Source organism: Typopeltis vanoorti, chromosome 2, assembly GCF_054136105.1.
Source record: "Typopeltis vanoorti isolate ZY-2024b chromosome 2, IOZ_Tvanoo_1.0, whole genome shotgun sequence".
Taxonomy (NCBI): Eukaryota; Metazoa; Arthropoda; class Arachnida; order Uropygi; family Thelyphonidae; genus Typopeltis; species Typopeltis vanoorti.
The window spans coordinates 149,844,363-149,867,216 of NC_143550.1; the positions used below are offsets into that span (position 1 = coordinate 149,844,363).

Below are 22,854 nucleotides of genomic sequence, written 5' to 3' on the forward strand. Positions count from 1 at the left end.
GTAAGATTTATGCAAATATACCTGAGAAACTGTTGAGAAGGATCGCGGAAGGGAATTCAGGCCAAATATAGGCTGTCAGGATCAAATTTTTACTTTACGAGAAATAGTTGAGAAACTGTGGGAATATAACAAAGATCAGTATTTAAGTTTTGTAGACCTGCAAAAGGCATATGACAAGGTGCCAAGGGAAAAGCGTTTCAAGATGCATCAATTATATTGTGTCAATGGGACATTATATTAAGCAATATTTAGTCTTTATTTGAGTTGTAAGTCAGCAGTTAGAATCGAAGGAAGATGGTTTGATATTAAATCTGGTGTCAGACAAGGATGTACATTATGAAGGAAAGAGGTATTAAACCTGATATTAAAATTGTTATACTTTTAAATAAATCCAGTACAAGTTTGCAAGATTCCCTGACTAAATTGAATAACTGTTGTAATAAATTTGGTATGAAAATCAACTCAGCTGTTACTCTATTATAAAAAGTTAGTAAATTACTAAGACATGACCAACCCTTCACAAAGCCATGATGACCCTCATACAGTATCATATTTTTATCTGCCCATTCTTGAATTCTCTTTTTCACCACTTCTTTTTAGTACTTTTATTACCACACCTGAGATACTGATTGGTCTATAATTTGCTACTGCAGTCTTAGAATCTCCCTTATGCAAGGGAATTATTTTGTTCTCTTTCCACTCCCTTGGAACCCTACCAGAGCAGAGACTTAAAGAGCCTAGTCAAAGGCATTGCCAGTTCAACAGCATATTCTCACAAAACCATAGCAGATATCCCCTTCTAATCCCACAGCTGTATTTACATTGAGATTCTACAATATCTCTAATTTATCCACCTCTGTTCCTACATTAGTGTATGTCACATAGGTTAAAGCAGTAACTTCACTAGGATGATATACCCTTGCAAAATGGTCACTCAGTAACTCAACTATTTTATCTGCTTCTGTCTCCTCGCAACCATCATCACTCATTAAGGTTAATCTTCCATAGTCATTCTTCCCCTTACTTGCCAGATAACAAAAGAACTTTTTTTTTGATTTCCTTTGGCCTACTCAGTAATATTCTGCTCATAATCTGATTTTACCTTCCTTGCCTGAGCCTTGTACTGGTCATGAGTTTGCTTTTCAGCTTTCTCTTTATATATCCTCCACAGCATTTTTTTTCTTCTGCAACTCGTGCTTAATGATATTACTCATCCATCTAACTCCTATTTACCTGATTAACCCTCCTTAAACTAGGTATACAATTTAATACTGCTTCCTTTAGATGACCCTTAACTATATCCCATGCACTACTAACATCCTTATCCTGCAGTGTTTTATGCCATGGTACAGATTTAAACTTCTTTCTAAGCATGTCAATATCACCTGCCTTGTAGTTGTATAAATACTTCTTTTTATAGAATATTCCTCATGTTTTGAAATCTCCTAAGCACAGTCACTTTTATGAAATGAGGCAATGTATACCTTGGTTATGGATAGTTCTTCTGATCCTATGACCAGGTCCAATACTCTCCCACCCCTAGTCCCCTCCATCACATGCTGCCTTAAAGTAATTATCTCTCAGCAGGTGTATAAATTTCTATTTCCTTCCTTCCATGTGATCTTTCTTCTTTCCAGTCTATATCTCCATAGTTGAAGTCCTCCATAATAATCACATGACCTGTACTCATTGTACTAATTTGGTGATGCATATCTTCTAGATCAGGGGACAGCAATTGGTGGCCTGCCCAAAAGTGCATTTTTGGTGGCCTATAAAAGGTTAACCATATTTACATGGCACGTGGCCTGCATGCTGAATTATTTAAATAATACATTTTATAATATGAATAATAAATTAAAAATAATTTTATACCCATACTTCGTGATATCGCCCTGCAACTTGGCACGAGTCAACTGTGTGATAACCAGTCGACTTCATCCCACGAAAACTGAGATTTCGGTGCACTTTTTCAGTCGCGTTCCCTGGTCCTTATTTTAATATAATTCAATAACATCAACTATTATTTTCAGAGGATATATATTTCTTAAAAATAATTTCAAAAATGGGTTCAAGAAAACATAAAATTGCAGACGAAGGAAGAAGGTGTAATGATGAATGGAACAGCAAGCACTTCTTTATTAAAAATGAGGTTAATCCCCTTTGTCATAAAACTGTTGCAGTTATGAAAGAATATATCAGATGTCATTATGAGAACATCATGATTTATCTCATAATCTCAAACTTTAAATATTTCTGTGTTTTTTTAAGATTGATATAATAAAATTGATAACTTAAAAAAAGTATTTTTTTTGCTCACTATTTTCTCTTAATTAAATGCTTGCGGCCCGATTATTAAAAATAAAAGTTGAATGTGGCCCATGGGTCTGACAAGGTTCCGACTCCTGTTCTAGATCATCCATGGAACTTTCTGGCTTATAACAACAACCAATTGTATATTTTTCATACTGGTCTTAATCTAAACACCAGACTGCTTTAAAGGAACAGCCACCCTCCCACCTATCTCCTATTCTTTCTTTTTTTTTGGCTTCAATCCACTATCATCAGAAGTACCCTTCGCCATCTTCTCAGAAAATACTAAATCCTCCATATTCTATAACTTTAATTACATTATCTGCTGTTGGCCAAGTCTCGCTAATGGCTATAACTTTCCTTTCTGAATTAACTACCCCATTCAATATTTTTGCTTGATAGACTACACTCCACACTTGGTCATTCTCATACTTACTCATCTCATGGGTGCCTTCACTCTAACTCACCTGCTTCCACCTTTACTGAATTTGCACATCAGCATGCTCGGTGAACAAAGCTCGCTCTCTCTCTCTCTCAAGACACCAAAACCATTTAGGTCCAGTCTGTTAGCATTGTACAAATCCTTCTTTCCTTCAAACACAGACCATAGATTCTACATAATTCCTTTTGCACAATCTAAGTAGACTCATTGGCTATCAATATCCTCATCCTCAGTTCACCTCTATCATAGCATGACAGGAGATTTACAATCTTCACCTTCTCACTCTTCAGTTTTGTCTCTTCTAACAACAACTTTAGATCCTCTCTCAACTTTGAGAGCAAGAACTTTTATTCAATTATCTGGCTACAGAAAAAAAAAAAAAATGAATGCATAATATCCTTTATTTCTATATATGCCAAAATGAAACTTTGCTCTTTCTACAGCTATTATAATTTACACACCGAGTTCACTAATAAAGAAAAACTAACTTTCATTGGATTATTACAGTGTTGAACAGAGGGTTTCTCCCTCTTAAGATAAGCTAAGTTATGAAGGCACTCCGAGATCTTATTCTCAAAAGCTGTCTGATCAGTTTTGAAGAAACTTTTTAAATTTCAAATTCAATTATCAGACCAATATTTCATATTTCATTTTATAATATACCATGACAACATTTTTTTAAAAAAATCACTGAACAATATTTAGCCATGCTTGTAACAAAGAAACCTTGATATGTTGGGGAGGGGGGGGGAATAAAAAAAATTATGTTATAAAATATATAGAATCGTCCTGTTTTGATGTAGTTGCAAAATCCTTAAAATACACCAGTCAACTAACAATGAATTAATGTTTTTAACTTCTAAAAATCATGCTGCTCCTAACATTTCAAATTCCACAGAGCAATTTTTGGTGAGTGCTCCATGGCAATTAAATAAAATAAATTTTATTTAAAATCCTTGTGACTCTCAAACTCTTGAACAAATTAAACTCCCCAATACACTTGACCTAAACCTAGTGCCTTTTAATATATCGTTTCATTAAACCACATGGGAAGCTCAGTTATCTCCATTCTACATATGAGGACATTTAAAATGAAACAGCCAGCATCCATCATGTTGGCTTGCTATGCACATAATAACAGGTTTTATATTTCTTTTTATTTTCAACTCTAAAATTCTTAGTTTGTTTAGTTCATTTTTCATTATTGGTTTCTTCATGATTGGCTATCTGATAAGTATATCTAAGCTCAGACTATCAGCGGTTCATCTTCATCACATATTAACTCAGTCTAATCAAGCCCTTGTTCAGAGTACTGTATCATCCTTATCTTCAAAAAATGCTCACTGGTAAATCAAAATTAATAATTCTTATTTAACTAAATCCTATTTATTTACCATTTCTGTGACTTAGTGATAATTCTTAAGGGATTTCCTACTGTAAAAATATGAGTCTGCTGGTTATTGTAATATCTTTATTCTATTCTTTATACTAATTAGCAGTGCACCCTTTTCCTCTCGTAACCTTTCTCACTTACTCTACTGCATATTATATTTATCCACCTTCCGTATTTACTACTCGTATGCCTATGAACACTGGAAAATTTATTTGTAAGACTGCGCCATCCAATATATCAATATTTGGCATAAGACTCAATAAAACATCCAGTAGATCTCTCTCTCTCTCTCTCTTACTAGTGTAAATCCCTTCAACAAAGTTTACATAAACAGTCGTGGTTCTTAAGTAATTAAACTGCGCTTTTAATGCCTTAGTTGTTTCCCGCTCACAAGTCCGATTATTTTTAGAAACAGTGCATTGTAAGATAAAGGATAAGGCAGCACTCTTTTAACTAACACAATATTAGTTTTAACAAATAATTAAAACACATTTATTTACATTAACATGAAATATACATGAATCAAACGACAGGGAGATTGCTTTCTCTACCCATCTATAAAATCTTTAGCATAAGATTTGAACCCTTTTACTTCAACACTAAATCTCTTTAACTCCAAAACTCATTTACTCTCTTCTTACAAATTCAACTTATTAAACTTCTAGTTTACTCGCAAAAAGGTTAGCTAACTCTCTGCTAAGTTATTTTTACAAATTTGATATCAACTTCTAACATGCCAATTGACTCTCTTATAAACACTTCTTATTACTATTAAACTAATTCTTAACAGCCCAGATATAACATATCTCTTAGATTATAAGAGAAAATGTACAAAAAGGATGGAACTTACAGAGGTTGTGTCTCACATTCAGTCAAGAGTCTTACACTAAAGTCTTTCTGGCATCTCAGAACTTAAGCTTCCTTCAGGAGTGTCTCGCTTCAGTGGTATCACGTCGGGATATTGGCAGGCTTTTGGACTACAATCTGCTGTACTCGAATAGCACATGCAAGAGGTTTCAGCATACGGGCAAATTCTCCTCTGGATCCTACTTTGAGAATTTCTACTTCTAACTGCCGCCACTTCTGCTACTAATTGCTGATGACTGTGTCTCTAACTGATGACTGTAGCTGCCGCTGACAGGCTCTGGCTCTTTTCAGTAACAGTGCTTCACCTTGCTATCTCGGCTCTCTTCTGTTGGCAACTGGACCTGGACACTCCTGCTTAGTAACTAGGACCTTGCCTCTCCTCTTTTCTCTGCCGCCACTGCTCTGGTTCTGCCTATCCTCTGTTGTGGTTTCGACTGCTTCTGCTCTGCCAACGACTGGAAGTCCCTTATGCTCGTCTCAGTCCCCTTTTACTCTCCCATTCTCCAGATCTTGCACTAAGAGTAGTAAACCCGAAGAATTTGGCATGACTCTTTCATCTTCTTTTCAGTTCGACCTGCTCTTTGTTCTCTTCCGTACACTCTTTTGATTGTACTTTGCCAGTCAGGAACATCTCTAAAACAAGCGGACCTTTTTGATATTTTCCTTGTCTTGTCAGGCAGCGAAAACTTCTCTAAACCTAGCGACACTCTTAGATACTTCAAAGGTGTTATGCGCAGAGCTAGCAAACAACTTTCTCATACACACAACTGTAAACAACTTTCTTGTGCTCTTACACATAACTATATACAAAGTTCTGATGGCTAAGCATTGTCTTTGTTTTTGACGTTCAAACAGTAAATACAGTCACTTTCCATAGGGTTAACTACATTAATATTTAGCAAAATATACATAGAAATAAACAAGGTTATTTACAGTTCTCATGAGACTTGACCTATGTAAAATTTGATGTAAAGCGCTTTGGAATTTTTAAGCTACATCGAATTTTATACTACCACCAAAAACAAATCTGTGTAATTAAGTAATGACCACTTACTACTACTACTTGTGTTAAAAAAAACATATCAACAGATTGTATATTCAGTAGCAATTGTTTTTTAAGCTGGTTTTCTAGAGATGATACATGATTTATAATAAATAGTGCAGATGATTGTATGATGTTCTAGTTTTAGATTTGTTCACTTTCACTGAGAAAAAAACATACAACTGCATATCAATGGAGTAATTACAAAAGAGGTAACAAACAATTCAGTGGCAGCTGATACACAAGTTTGGCATGCATATATATGTGAATAGGGAACAATTACATATAATTTGTACATACAATGACATTTTTAAAATTAATTTTTTGATACACTCTCCATGGTTAGATTAAAACAATTAACAGAACTCAGTCTACAGATGTGATTACTGCTTACTGTTACAAAAATAATAGTAAAAATAAGTATAGTAACAGTAAAATATTTAAAATTATAGAATCCATCAATCCAATTCTCTTCTGTCTGAGATGGGCTGAGTTCCCTTAATTAGGGGGTTTTAGACAATTTAATGCAGCCAGCTTGCCCTTCCTCTAATCCATCTCTCTCTCTTTAAGAATTAAGTATTTTATATCTATAGTATGTGTGTTCATGGGTTTGCCTTGCAGGATGAAAAACATCATCACCTCGGTATCAAACAGGCTAACTCACCTTCCTGATAAAGGTTCTTTGTAACCAATATGGAATTCAAATTCAGGTGTATCCAATCAAAGGGCTTCATCTATACTGACTGAGCCACAGAGGCTCCACTACAAAATGAAATTTTCCACATTTCATATACAAATCAGGTTTCTATAAAATATATTACTTTTTTAGATTATTATTACATTTAATTATACATAAATAACTGAGGTGCTTTGAAAAAATGAGCTTGTTCAAAAATGAAACTTCAAATTTTGCAAAATCTTATTTGATTGAAACTTACTGTGGAGGCTAACATGCTTCCACCAAACCAGACTGCATATCGTTGCATATGATGAGAAATCACCTGGACTTCAATTGGCTTAGGCTGTATAATAAATATAAATATCTAATGAAAACAACAATATGAATAATTAAAATTCAATAAATTAAAGTGGCATGCCAATAAGGAATATAAAGATAAATGCTAACAAAAAAGAAAACAAGACTGTATAAAGATTTTGTCAACCTTAAGCGGGAGGCTGCATAACCATCAGAACAATGTTGTGATGGGCTAGTAGTTATGGAGAAAGAAGGAACTTGCTGATGTGTTTGTTCAACAGCTAATGGTTGCACTTCTTATAAGAAGGAAAAAGTGTAAACAAGGCTGTTCAAAAGTACAGAGATAAATGGACTGAAGAGACACAAGAAGTTGGTTTAATAAGTTTGTAGCTGAAATCACACACACACACTTGTGCATGTGTGTGTGAATGTCAACCAGTAGTTGTGATTTCACAGACATAGTGAAAGAATAATAGCCAGTTTGGCACGAGCATTGCCCATGAAAATACTTATGGTAGGGATAGAAGGCTGAACAAAATATCTATGAAAAACATGACTGTGTGTGTGAGAGAGAGAGATCATCTGTTAATCTGATTTCCATCTTCTCAATAGCATCAAGCATTTTTGGGAAGTTTCTGGTGTGCATTATTCCAAATGTGAGAATAGTATTATTCTGAGGATGGACAGAGTCATGTAATGTTAACAGTTAGTTGTACAGGTGAGCAGTATCATAAACAGAAAAGGACAAGTGTTTTGGAGGCTGATGAGGTTATAGATGTAATATATTTGTTTCAGGAAAGGTTAGGTGTAGCCTATTCAAGAACAGAAATCAGATCTTCACTGGAGATTGTGGTATCAACAAAAGAAAGGGAAAAGCAAAATGAGATCTTTGTAATCAGAAATAAGATAAAGGCAGGACAGCGTTCTGGTAGCAATTATTTTCCCTCACCCCCAGTAGAGAATAGCAGGGCGATCAGAGTTTTAGACATCAGTTATGGAAGAACTTGGACCTTGACAGATTTGGGCATTCAAAGGTTTGCCAACTGAAGACAAATGAAATGCATTGTCATCAGCAAAACTATGAGTGGAAGAGTTTAGACCAAGTCCAGAGAAGGCAGTAAAGTAGTTTGGTTCAAAATGCTCTGGAAATGTTAAGAATGAACTAAATGAATTTCTCAAAATCTTTCTATAGTTGGCATCCTATCCTATTCCCTCAGCCATACAGGAGATGATTATGAGCAAGGTGGTTTCCCACCTTGCCGTAGTATATTTTATGACTATAGCCATGTGTGTTCATGGGACCAGTTTGCCTGTTCTGAGGGATGACTAGTTAACTCGCCTTTAGTTGAAAGAGACCAGATAAAGGTTCCTCACGTAACTGACGGGAATCGAACCCAGGTTTCTCCGATCAAAGGGCTTCGTCTATACCAGTGTTTCTCGACCTGTGGTCCGTGACGATGGGACAAGTGGTCTGCAGCCAGACTTAAATTAAATAAATAAATATATATTTTTTAATTATCGAAACAAACAAATTAAAATTGAATAAGTAAAAATTATTAAAATAAAATGGATACTTAAAAAAACGAACAAATAGCAGCAGAATGTTCATAGAATGAACATTTTGCCGCTACAATAATTTGTAGTGGCAGATTTGCTGTTTTGTCAGATTTGAAGTAAATGTGTTATCCACATTTCAACTAATTGCTTGTTCTTTATTGATTTTTATTACTGAAGGTTTTCCTCTTTCAACCAAGGCTCAGTATATCTTCAGAAGTACAAAGTGATACTTGAACAAAGTGTGCTGTGAGTTAACCCCGGTATTAATATATTTTTCAGAAACGTTTTTAAATAATGGAAAAGTGGCTTAGAACTAGGACTTTGAAAAGAAAAGCAAATGAAACAGGTGTTGCTAACCCTAATTGTGATATACATGTTGTAACGGCGAGTAAATCTGATACTATTAAAGTAGAAGAAACAAGCAGTTCAAAGAAAAAATACAGTAGAAAATATAACAGTTCATATTTGAAATTTGGGTTTACTTGGTGGGGAGGCAAAAGTGAACAGAAACCTCAATGTGTTTTATGTTATGAAGTGTTGTCGAATGAGTGCACGAAACCTGTGAAACTCCGACGACATCTAGAAACTAAACACTGATATGAAAAATAAGCCAACTGAATTTTTTCAGCAAAGCTTAGAGACATTAAATCGTGAGAAAGATATAGTTTCGGCCACAGGTTTGATTAATAGCAAGGCACTGGAAGCATCCTATCTCCTAAGTGTGCACATAGCAAAACAGGGAAACCTTATTCTATCGGGGAAAATTTACTACTTCCAGCTATAAAAGATGTAAAAACTTTGTTTGGCAACGAGTTACTAAAAGATGTTGATTTGATTCTTCTTTCAAATGACACTGTCAGTCACAGAATTAATGATATAGCAGGTGTTGTAGAATATCAGGTAAGAATTTAACTTGATTTCTGAGAGCTGCTGCAGGGAATCTGCAGCAGCTCTCAGAAATCAACCAAATCTAAATAAATACAGTTGCATTGAGCTTCCTAAGATTTGGGAAACACTAATCATCAGAAATCCCACCTTACATTCCAGGCCACCTACAACGGTCCATAGGGGCACTCCACCTAGACAGGACTTTAGAGTCACCCACATGGTTGGTTTAGTATTGTGTGGTATTTGTATATATGTCACATTAGTTTTTTTCGTAATTCTTGAAGATGTCTCAGTGACTGAGAAGAAATATAGGAAGTATTAAATTCTGTTTTAATCCTTTCGGAGTGCTGTATACAATCTATTAAGCCTCCAACATTTAATCCTCAACATAAGGATTGTGTCTAAATACCTAAAATGTTTTACTTGTTCAATAGTTTCAACATTCAAGATATAGTTTATGTTTTTACTGTTTCTGCCTATTTTCATTGTGTGTGTCTCTCTCTTTATTGCTGATTTTCACACCAAATTTATTACTACAGTTAATCAATTTAGTCAGGGAACCTGCAGACTTGTACTGAATTTACTCAGAAGTATAACATCTGAGGTGAACTGTAAACTCAAATACACAAACATCATTGAAGAGAAAATGAAAGAATTTAAAAACGAGAACCAAACCTCGGAGATTCAGTGGCAAATCATGAAGAAAACATTGACTGATTCAGCCAGAGAGGCATGTGGTGAGGTTGTCTGCAAGGATAGAAACATCAGAACTCCATGGTGGACACAGAAAGTTAAAGAGGTAGTGAGAGAAAAGAAGAAATCTTATTGAAAATTCCTGGCAAATAAGTCAGCTTTTGCTCTAAGAAAGCTAAACATTGTGTAAAATTAGTTAAACAAAAGTCATGGGAAGACTTTGGCAAGAACATAGAAAATAAATATCAGGAAAGTGGCAAAATATTCTGGAGGTTGTTGAAAAAGCTTCAAAATGGAGGAAAGAGTACTGTGAAAGGAATTAGAGATGATAAAGGTGACATGAAAACTGGAGAAAAAGATATCCTTGCTGTATGGAGAAATTATTTCAAAAAACTGCTAAATGAAACAAGCAGTGACAGCACAGTGGTAAAAAAACACTCAACAGGCATACAGTCACGAATACATATCCATACTTGAAGTAGAAAAAGCCATCAAAAGCCTGAAATGTGGTATGGTCACTTAAACGACCAGAAATGCTCAAGTATGGAAGTATAAGTCTTGCAGTGCCTGCACTGCATAGTTCAGGAGGCCGAGACAAAGGGACAAATACCAGATGATTGGAGTAGAGCTCTCATATACAAAAAGAGAAATAAAACTGAATGTAAGAATTACAGAGGTATTTCTCTACTGAGTGTTCTTGGTAAGATTTATGCAAATATACTTGAGAAATGGTTGAGAAGGATTGTGGAAGGGAAGCTTTGTGACAAACAAGTTGGATTCAGCCTAGAGAGGCTGTTACTGAAAATCTGATCAATACCAATCAGATTTTCACTTTACGACAAATAGTTCAGAAATCGTGGGAATATAACAAAAATCTCTATTTAGCTTTGTAGACCTGCAAAAGGCATATGACAAGGTGCCAAGAGAAAAGCTATTCAAAATGCTACAGTTATGTGGTGTCAATGGGACATTATATCAAGCAATAGTTAGACTTTATTTGGGTCTTAAATCAGCAGTTAGAACTGAAAGAAGTTGGAAGGAAGATGGCTTGATATTAAATCTCGTGTCAGAAAAGGATGTACGTTATCATACCCTCTGTTACTAATTATCTATAATGGATCATATTATGAAGGAAAGCAGTTAAACCTGATATTAATACTGGAGATGTTAATCTTAGCTCTACTTTATGCAGATGATGTTATACTTTTAAATAAATCCAGTACAAGTCTGCAAGATTCCCCGACTAAATTGAATAACTGTTGTAATAAATTTGGTATGAAAATTAGCAATAAAACATGACAAAGACAATAGGCAGAAACATTGAAAATATCAACTGTATTGTAAATGGAGAACCTACAGAGCAAGTAAAATATTTCAGCTACTTAGGTACAACGTTTAGTAGAGACTGTAAATTAAATATGGAAATAGACAACAGAATTAACAAAGCTGGTATGGTAGGAAGTCAACTGACTAAATTTATATGGAATAAGAGAGAAATTAATCAAAACACTAAATTAGTTATATACAAGACAATTTTAACTTATGAATGTAAGAGCTGGGTTAGAAATAAAACACTTGACCAAAGAATAGAGACCAGAATGATAAATGCACGTAAACACAAGAAAGATATTTAATTAACCAAATATTTCAGTCTGGAAATAGCAGACCATCTTCAGTGGTATTATGTTATATCACTAAGTATTAAGTATAAAACGGAACATTTTGAAGTAGAGACATGTTCCGTTTTATACTTAATACTTAGTGATATAACATCACCCGGCATGTTCTATTTTTAACGATCTATTGTTAGTATTCTAGCTTGTATTTTTTTAAAACTGTTCTTGTAATACCACTGAAGATGGTCTGCTATTTCCAAACCGAAATGTTTGGTTAATTAAATATCTTTCTTGTGTTTACGTGCATTTATCATTCAGTCTTATGTCACAAGTATCCTTAAAACAGCAAATAGAGACCAGAGATATGAGCATCCTGAGAAAAATGGCATTAATGGTACTATATTAAAAATGAGGATATTAAGAAAGAACTTAATATTGTTAGCATGCAGGAATGTGTTAGGAGCTAATCGCAGGTGGTATGGTCACTTAAACAGAATGGGAGAGGAAAGATTGGCAAAACAAGTGTTCTCTGGCAAGGTTGGCAGGGAAAAAACCCAGAGGGAGACCAAGATATAGGTGGATTGATAGAGTAAAAAGTGCCTTAGTAAAAGAGGGTTGTCAACCTGTGGTACACGGACCCCCTTGGAGGTACTCGGTAAAATTTTTGGGGGTATGCTGTGAGAGCTCAAAAGTCGCTAAGTTGGCAACACTGATACTGATTAATTTCTGAGAACTGAGTGACGAAGCACGGTGCTGTAGTTCACATCTATACACCGCTTCTACATCTACATCATCATCATTCCATGTGAGTAAAAGAACATTAAATGAATGAAGTGATAAAAAAATTAAAAAACAAATATTATGAATCATATTTACAATTTGGCTTTATGTGGACAGGAAATTTAGTTGAATGAAATCCAGTTGTTTGTACTGAAGTCCTGTCACAAAATTCTATGAAACTGTTTCTTTTACGGCGACACTTTGAAACAAAACAAGAGCATTAAAAAAATAAGCCCTTAAGGTATTTTGAACGTCTTTTGGTAGGCTTGAATAGTAGAAAAACTATAATTAAGCATTTTTCTGGTGTAGGAGAAAATGAAAGCGCACTTAACGTGTCTTACAAAGCAAGCCTTCAAATTGCCAAAGCCGGAAAGGTTCACTCCAGCAGCGGAAGAAATAGCTTCTTGTATGTTTGGTCAAAAAGAGGCAAACCATGTCAGAACCATTCTTTGTTAAATGTACAGTTCCATAAAAATTAAAGATATGGCCTGTAATATTAAGGACCAACTCATTCAAGCTATTCAATGTAGCCTGTAGTTTGCCATACAAGTGGATGAGTCGACAGATGTAGCTGGGCTAGCTCAATTACTTGTTTTTATGTGTGGAAAATTCCAGAATGCAACATTTGAAGATATTTTATTTTGTAGACATCTCAAAACTTCTACTATGGGCAAAGATATTTTTAATATGATTGTTTCATTTTTGTGAAAACAACCTTGAATGAAAAATTGTATTTCTGTATGTACTGACGGAGCAAAAGTAATGAGTGGTTATATCACAGGACTAGCAGGTCATATAAAACAAGTTGCACCAGAAATTGGTAGCCTGCACAAGAGACTGCAGCTTCACACAGATGTTGGTTGTCACGAGGAAATGTTCTTTGCCTTTTATTTGAACTCCACAATGAAGTATGCCCCTGTTTTTCCATGGACCATGAATTTCGACTTTCTTTGAGACTACAAGACTTACACTGGTTTCTACGGTTAGCATATTTAGCTGATATTTTTGAAAAAAATGAATATTTGGACCTTATCATTGCAAGGAGACAATATTGATATGTTCCATGTTGAGAAGAAACAGAGGACATTGTTAAAAAAATTTATCTCTGGGAAAACGGAATTAAAAAGAACAGCTGTGACCAATTTCAGTGACTAGGTTCATTTCTTAAAGAAAATGAGCAAACGATTACAGACTTTGAAGACATCAGACAACAATAATCGTTCACTTAAGCACTCTTAAAACTCTTATAAAGCAGTATTTTCCATCCCCTGATGAAATGCAAGAATGGATTCAAGACCACTTCACATTTAATTTGGAAAAATGTAAGTTTCCATTGTCCAATAAAGAAGAGTTGAGTGACATATCTTGTAACAATAGTTTAAAACCATGCATTCCAAAAAGCGATTGATTAGTTTTTGGATTAGAATGGAGAACGAATATCCAACTTTATCAAAATTGCCGTCAAACATGTGTTATCTTTCACAACAACTAGTTTATGTGAAACTGGTTTTTCATCTTTAGCAGCCTTAAAAATAAATATAGCAACAGGCTTGATGTTAAAGATGACTTACAACTCTACCTTAGAAAGATAACCCCAACCACTAATGAACTGTGCAAGTGTAAACAAGAGCAACCATCTCACTGATTACCCAGTCAAATGTTTATAATTTTATAAGATATGTTAAATTGTTTGTCACAACTAATGTTTATCAATATGTGTAATTTATGAATACAAAATTTAATGTGTGTGTGTGTGTATATATACAGGGTGTTCGGGATAAATTTGACAGTTTCGTAAGGAAAAAGAAAATCTTCTTTGTATCTATTAAATTTAATGAATTGACAAAAAAACATTACAGGCAGAGTTAATTACAATACTATCAACAAGATTTACTCAAAATAACCACCATTAGCATCGATCACAGCTTCAATTCTGCTTCGGAACCTCGAACAAGCTGATGCTACAGTCTCCCTGGGAAGGGCCGCAAAAACTGTTTTAATTTTATCCATTAACTGGGCTTTTGTATTACTGGAAGTGCGATTGGTGTCTTTTTCAACTGCGCCCCATACAAAATAATCCATGGGGTTAAGGTCTGGGGAGTTTGGAGGCCAAACATTTGGACTGGTGAAGTCGTAGAAATTTTCAGACAACCATTTTTGACTTTTCCCAGAGGTGTGGCAAGGGGCCGAATCCTGCTGCCATACATACGGCCTACCATTGGCTACCCTTGTTATCCAGGGCTTGACTACAGTTAGCAACTCCACGAACAAAGCCCGAATTCCAATGCCAGGGTTCTTCAACACCTGTTCCTGCAGATTTGCGAGGAATTCTGCTGTACGAACGCAATCAGATCGTCTGCTAGGGATCTTTCTTCTTGCTACATCCTCGTAGTCACCATTGCAAGTCTCTAGTTCATGCCTGATTGTTTTTACTGTATTCAGGGAGCATTGGGCAGCAGTCGTAATATCCTTATTTTGATGGCGGGCACGAATCATCATGATACAAGTTATTCTCTTCCATGATTCAGGTGGGTTCCAGCTATCCATCCTTTCTGACATCTTGTATATGAATGAAGAAGGGTCCAAACTTTTAAATGAAGAGAAGTGTGTGTTAATACATGTAACTTACGGAAAAATATAATTAATTATAAATATGTCAAATTTATCCCGAACACCCTGTATATGTTTTATTTTATTCCCATTGTTATACTCTAACTATAGTTTTATCTACCTATAGAAGTATATGACCGTTACATACACATTTCCAAGTGGTATGTAAAGCATAAAAGGTAAAGAACCACTGACTTAGAAAACAGAAATATAAGATCTGATAATGTTGGCATCTTGACAGATAACAGATTGATTTGGAGGAAACCTGTTGATCCCGTGTGGGGACACCTGTAATCCCCATCGGGCGCGTCCCCTGGTGGCGGATCAGGGAATGCTTGTCATAGTTTATTATGAAGGGTAGGAGGGAAATACCTATCGTGGACCAACAGGATAGCACTTCCCTCATAGGCCGGTCTGGGGGCCTCAAAGATGGCAGCCCCACCACCAGACTCAGGTGCTGAAGGCTAATCCCCTGCACAGTTTAAAATTTCACCCATTAAAAGAAATAACAAAGACATAGCTATACTGTCTAAATGGTTAACGACAAATCGAGGAAAAAGGTACATGAGATACAGAACATGGAATGTTAAAAATCTACATGGAAAAGAAAATGAATTAATAGATGAATTTAAAAAATCCAGATTGGATCTGCTAGCAGTCACACACACACACACAAAAAAAAAAAGGTCAAGGTTGTCAGAAAATGAAAGATGGGTATATACTTTTCTATCATCATCATCAAATTCCTGACATGTACCCTCAAGAGATGTACAGGATATGATAGTACTACATGAAAAATTTACATCATTACTAACTTCCTATCTACAATTTTCCTCCAAATCAGTCTATTACTTGTCAAGACTCCAATATTATCATTATCAGATCTTATATTTCTATAGTCTAAGGCACTTCGTACCGTATCAATCCAAATATATCTTGGTCTTCCTCTGGGTTGTTTTCCTGCCAACCTGGCAGAGAACACTTGTTTTGCTAATCATTCCTCGCCCATTCTGTTTAAGTGACCATACCACCTGAGATTAGCTCTGCTAACGCACTCCTGGATGCCGACAATGTCAAGTTCTTTCCTAATATCCTCATTTTTAATATGATATTGCCATTCAAGCCATCTGTTCATGCCTCTAATCTTTCTCAGGACTCTCATATCTGCGGTCTCTAGTCTTTGGTCAAGTGTTTTACTTCTGACCCAGCTCTCAGATCCATAAGTTAAAACTGGTTTCAACACTGTCTTGTATACAGCTAATTTAGTGTTCCGACTAATTTCTCTCTTATTTAAAAGGAATTTATTCAATTGACTTCCTACCATACCAGTTTTGTTGATTTTGTTGTCTATTTCCATATTTAATTTACCATCTTCACTAAAAATCGTGCCTAAGTAGCTAGCTGAAATGTTTTACTTGTTCCACAGGTTCCCCGTTCACAACACAGTTGACATTTTCAACAATTCTACCTATTTTCATTGTCTTTGTCTTTTTAATGCGGACCTTCATACCATATCTATTACAACAGTTATTCATTTTAGTCAGGGAATCTTGCAAACTAGTAGCGGATTTATTCAGAAGTATAATATCGTCTGCATAAAGCAAAGAGCGGACATTAGCATCTCCAATTCGGATATCATCTTTAATACCACATTCCTTCATAATGTGATCCATATAGATAATGAATAACATAAGGGGATAATGTACTTCCTTGTCTCACACCAGATTTAACATTAAACCATCTTCCGGTACATTCTTCAATTCTAACTGCCGACTTACAACTCAAATAAAGACAAAGTATTGCTTGATATAATGCCCCATTGACACGATATAATTGTAGCATATTGAATAGTTTCTCTTTTGGCACCTTGTCATATGCCTTTTCCAGATCGACAAAACTTAAATACAGATCTTTGTTATATTTCCATGCTTTCTCGACTATTTGTCGTAAAGTGAAGATCTGATCCTGACAGCCTCTATTTGGCCTGAATCCAGCTTGTTCTTCACCAAACTTTTTTTCCACAATTCTTCTCAACCGTTTCTCAAGTATACTTGCATAGATCTTGCCAGGAACACTCAGTAGGGAAATACCCCTGTAATTCTCACATTCAGTTTTATTTCCCTTTTTATATATGGGCACTATTAGAGCTCTACTCCAATCATCGGGAATTCGTCCCTCTGTCCAGGCTTTCTGAACTATGCAGTGCAGCCACTGTAAGACTTTTATACCACCATACTTCAGCATTTCTGGTCGAATATCATTTACTCCTGCTGCCTTTCCACATTTCAAGCCTTTGATGGCTTTTTCTACTTCAAGTATGGATATGTATTCCTGACTGTATGCCTGCTGAGTGTTTTTTTACCACTGTGCTATCACTGCTTGTTTCATTTAGCAAAATTTTCAAAGTAATTACTCCATACTTCAAGGATATCCTTTTCTCCTGTTCTCATGTCACCTTTATCATCACTAACTCCTTTTACAGCCCTCTTTCCTCCGTTCCTAAGCTTCTTCAATAACCTCCAGAATATCTTACCACCTTCTTGATATTTATTTTCTATGTTCTTGCCAAAGTCCTCCCATGACTTTTGTTTAGCTAGTTTTACACAATGTTTTGCTTTCTTACATTTGTCTCTGTATTCTCTAAGAGCAAAAGCTGACTTATTAGTCAGGAACTTTTGATATGATTTCTTGTTTTCCCTTCACTGCCTCTTTAACTTCCTGTGCCCACTAGGGAGTTCTGATTTTTCTATCCTTGCAGACAACCTCACCACATGCCTCTCTGGGTGAATTGATCAAGGTTTTCTTCAAGGTTTGCCACTGAATCTCCAAGATTTGGTTCCTGTTCTCAAACTCTTTCATTGTTTTTTTCAATAATCTTTGTGTATGTTAGTCTACAGTTCACATCTGAGAGCTGCTCAACTTTTATTCGCTTTAAAACTTTCTTACATGTTGTTCTTTTCAATATGAAATTCAATTTTATCCTGCTCAAGACTAAATAGCGAATGCTTCCAATTTCAAATCCTCTGTATGCTCTGGTGTCCTGCATCAAGGAGAAAACACCACTATCAACAATAACATAGTCAATGAGACTTTTCTTATTCCTTGTCTCTTCTCTCCATGTGAATTTGTGCACATTTTTATGTTGGAACATGGTGTTAGTAATAACCAGTCAATGTCCTGAGCAGAAATCCAACAGGTATATGCCATTATTATTAGCTTTGCTCTTTTCTCCAAATTTTCCCAAAATATTTTTGTATATCTGACAATCATTTCCTACTCTGCTATTCAGATCCCCAACAAGGACCAACTTTTCCTTTTTCATTGTGTCAGTTGCTTTTTCTAAAGCATCAAAAATTCCTCCACTTCTACCTTAGTAGAACCTTCTGTGGGACCATAGGCACAAATAAGTCTCATTGTCCAGTTCCCATTCTCATATTTGCCCACATCACTCTACTTGAGACTGACTGCCATTCAAGAAGATTAGCCTCATATTTTGTGTTGAATACTATGGCTACTCCTTCTTTTCCTTGATAGTCATTGCCTGAATATAACATTTTGTATTTATTGCTCAGAAAGATCTCACTAATTTTTGTCTTTTTTGTTTCAGTCACCCTTATTATGTCGATCTGGTACTTATCTAATTCCTCAGCTAGCTCCATTTCTTTGCCATTCAGACTTTTTATGTTGATAGTCCGATCTTTAACTCTGGTGATGTTGAGTTGGGGTGTGTTTTCAGGTTTGTTCCAGTAACTGACTTTTTGCTGTTCATCCTGGTTTCCTGGCAAAAACAACGGGGGGGGGGGGCTTGTTTAACCGGGTGATGCCCCAGCCGGCATGAAATTTTGTCATGTTGTACCATCATTTTTTATTTTGGTTTAACCAATAAGAATACAATTTGGTCGGCAAAATCCCAAATTGCCAGCCCATCCTCGTTCGTTCAGTATCTAGGTAGATACGCAACACGGTGCACCACGAGAAGGTAAGGATTGGACATTAGGTCAGAAGCCCTGGTCGGTTCTCTGCATTCCTTTAAAGGCTATGTGGAGGTCTCCTCTCAGTTATACAGCTTTGACTCTCAGGGGTAAACACAAGAGAATGGAGAAAACAAGGGATACATTGCATAATTAAACCAGATCTCAAAGAATATATTACTAAATGGCAACTAATAAATGAAAGGTTGTTGACAATCACTATAGATTTTAAATCAGACAACCAAGTATTCACTGTAATTGTTGCATATGGCCCAAACAATAATGCTAATAAAGAAATTAAAGATGAATTCTTCGAACTCTTAAAAAAAACAATTTGAAGAAGTTCAAGGGAATATCATACTACTAGGAGACCTTAATGGCCAGGTAGGCAATCAAGTAGATGAGGAAACGAAACAAGTGTTGGGATCACAAGGAGAAAGAACCTGGAATAATAATGGAGAAAGAATAATAAGTCTTTTCCTTACAAATAATTTAGTAATAGCGAATACTGTGTTCAAGCATGAAGAAATCCATAAGTTTACCACGGAAGAGTCCAGTAGAAACAAAAAATCTATAATCGACTATGCCATCATAAGCAGATCGTACTGGAAGTATACAAAAAATGCAAGAGTCTATAGGGGTCCTGAAAGAGGCAGTGACCACTACTTATTAGTACTGGAAACAATCCATAAAATAAAAGTTAAAAAAACGTAGAAAAAGTAGCAAGGAAATAAATGTTAAGATAAAGAACTACAAACTAAAGAAAGAAGGAACAGCCATTGAGTATAAAAGTAAAATAGAAGAGAAGATGAAAGAAGTAGAAAAAGAGATATATGAAGACTAAGATTTAGAAAACCTATACAGGTTCAAAACGCTTCTAGAAACAAGCAAAGAAATTTGTGGTGTATCATTAAATAATAAACAGAAGAACTAAAAGAAGAAATTAAAAAGAAAAAGCAATTATGGAAGAGATATATAATATCAAAGCTGCAGGTTGATAGAGAACTATACAACAACCAAAGAAATAAAGTTAAAACCTTAGTAAAAGAAGAGAAAAGAAAATGCTGGGAAGACTTCAGACATACTTTAGAACAAAATTTTAAAGGAAACCAAAAACTCTTCTGTAATGTTTTAAGAAGAATGAGGTCAGAGAAAGAATGCCCCATAAAGTTTATCAAAAATAAGGATGGAAAGTTACACTCAAATTCTGAAGACATCATGGAAAGATGGAAACAGTACTTTCAAGAATTATTGGAAGATGCAGGACATGAAAAAAATAGAACCCTAAGAGCAAGACACAGAAACAAAATAGAAGATAAGAGTGAAGAAATTCATGCAAATGAACCGTTAGCAGCAATAAATAAAATAAAACTGGGCAAATCAGCAGGCCATGACCAAATAACACCAGAAATGGTAAAGAATTTAGGAACGAAAGCCATAAAATTTCTTTTACACCTATTCAATGTTGTATGGAAAAAGAAAATTATTCCCAAGGACTGGGAAGTAGCTATAATAATCCCTATAATTAAGAAAGGAGACAACCGCAAATGTGAAAACCATAGAGGAATTTCGCTTTTAAGCGTTCTAGGAAAATTATATACCCGCATTTTAGAAGCGAGGCTTAGGAATCAAATAGAGGTACACTGGATGAAATGCAATATGTCTTTCAAAAAAATAGAAGCACGCAGGATCTTATCTTCAGTCTTAGACATATATCAGAGAAAACATTGGAATATGGAAAAGAACTACATTCATGTTTTATAGATTTTGAAAAGGCCTTTGACCGAGTTCCCAGACACTTAATATGGCAAATTAAAGAAATACAAGATACAAGATAACTTAATAGCAGCCATACAAAGTCTCTACAAAAGTAATAGAAATTATGTAAGAACCTGTAATAATAGATCAAAAGAATTTGAAACAAATGTAGGAGTGAAGCAAGGCTGTATTCTCAGCCCTCTTCTCTTCATCATAGTAATGGATGAAATTTTAAAAGCATGCCAAACAAAAAAGTTCCACCTAAGATACATGAAACTGAAAGAAACCAGAATTTCTCACATGGCTTTTGCAGATGATGTAGTGATTCTAGCAAATACAGCTGAAGATTTGCAGTACAACATCAACATTTGGTATGAAGAAACAAAGAAAAGGAATATGACCATAAATATAAATAAAACTATGATCATATCTAGAAACCAACAAAAACACATAATAAAAATAGAGAATCATCAACTGGAAGAAGTCCACTTCTTTAAATACTTGGGATCATATATACAAGATGGTAGGCTAGACACAGAAATTAACAATGGGATAAGAGGGGGGGGGGGGGAAACAAAGCTATTCTATGCAATGAAAGGCCCACTCCTAGATAAGAAAGAAGTCACCCAGAATACCAAAATGGCAGTGTACTGTTCAGTGTTTCCACCAACATTAACATACAGTTGTGAGTCTTGGTGACAGGAAACACAAATAAACTACAAACAATTGAAATGAAATATCTCAGGAAAGTGGCACAAAAAACAAGACTAGACTGAATAAGAAATCAAATCATAAGAGACAGCCTTCAAGTTGCACCTCTGAATCAATTCATAACACAAGCCCAAATGAGATGGTTTGGACATCTTAATCGAATGGAAAAAGGAAGAATAGCAAAAACTGTATATGAAAGCCAGAAAATAGGAAAAAGAAATATAGGCAGACCCAGGAAAGGTTGGCAAAAGGAAAATAAAGAAAAATTGGAAAAGAAGGGAATTAACTGGAATGAAGCAAAACAACAAACATTGGACAGGACGGCATGGAAATCTCTTTGGTAAAATCTCGACGCTTTAAAGCATAAGAGATATTGGCCAAAGAAAGAAAGAACTGTTGATAGGAAGTTAGTAATGATGTAAGTTCTTAATGTAGTACTATCATAATATCCTGTAGGCCTCTTGGTACATGTCAGGAATTTGATGATGATGATGAAAACTGAAGATAAAGATATTCTAGATGTCTGGAGTAATTACTTCTGAAAGATTGCTAAATGAAACAAGCAGTGTCAACACGATGGTAGAAAACTCCCAACAGGAATGAAATTAGGAATATATATTCATAAGTAGAAAAAGTCATCAAAAACCTGAAATGTGGAAAGGCAGCTGAAGTAAATGAAATTCGACCAGAAATATTCAAATAGAGGTACAAAAGTTTTACAGTGGCTGCATTGCATAATTCAGAATGCCTGGTCAGAATTCCAGAGAATTGGAGCAAAGCTCTCATAGCAGCCATCTATAAAAAGGGGAAATAAAACTGAAGGAGAGAATTACAAAGGTATGTCCCTACTGAGTGTTCCTGATAAGGCTTATGCAAGAAATGGGTAAGAAAAATTGTGGAAGGAAAGCTTGGTGTAGAACAAGCTGGATTCAGGCCAAATAGAGGTTGTCAGGATCAGATTTTCAATTTAAGATAAACAGTTGAGAAATCTAAAATATAACAAGGATTTGTATTTATGTTTTATTGATCTAGAAAAGGCACATAAGTTGCCAAGAGGAAAGATCTTCAAAATGCTACAGTTATATGGTGTAAATAGGACATTATATCAAGCAATATGTAGTTTATTTAAGCTGTAAGTCAGCAGTTAGAATTGAAGGAGGTATAGGAAGATGGTTTGAAGTAAAATCAGGTGTACGATAAGAGTGCACATTATCTCCACTTTCATTATCTATATGGATCA

General features: G+C 35.3%; 1 protein-coding gene across 1 annotated transcript in view; it reads right to left on the reverse strand.

Annotated features, from left to right (window-relative positions):
• Arp3 (Actin-related protein 3) overlaps nt 1–22,854 on the reverse strand; it is a 204,791-nt gene that overhangs the window by 7,192 nt on the left and 174,745 nt on the right. Inside the window, exon 11 of the mRNA XM_090408792.1 lies at nt 6,993–7,076. Coding sequence (XP_090264918.1) covers nt 6,993–7,076 — 84 coding nt within the window. The remainder of the gene's footprint in view (nt 1–6,992; nt 7,077–22,854) is intronic.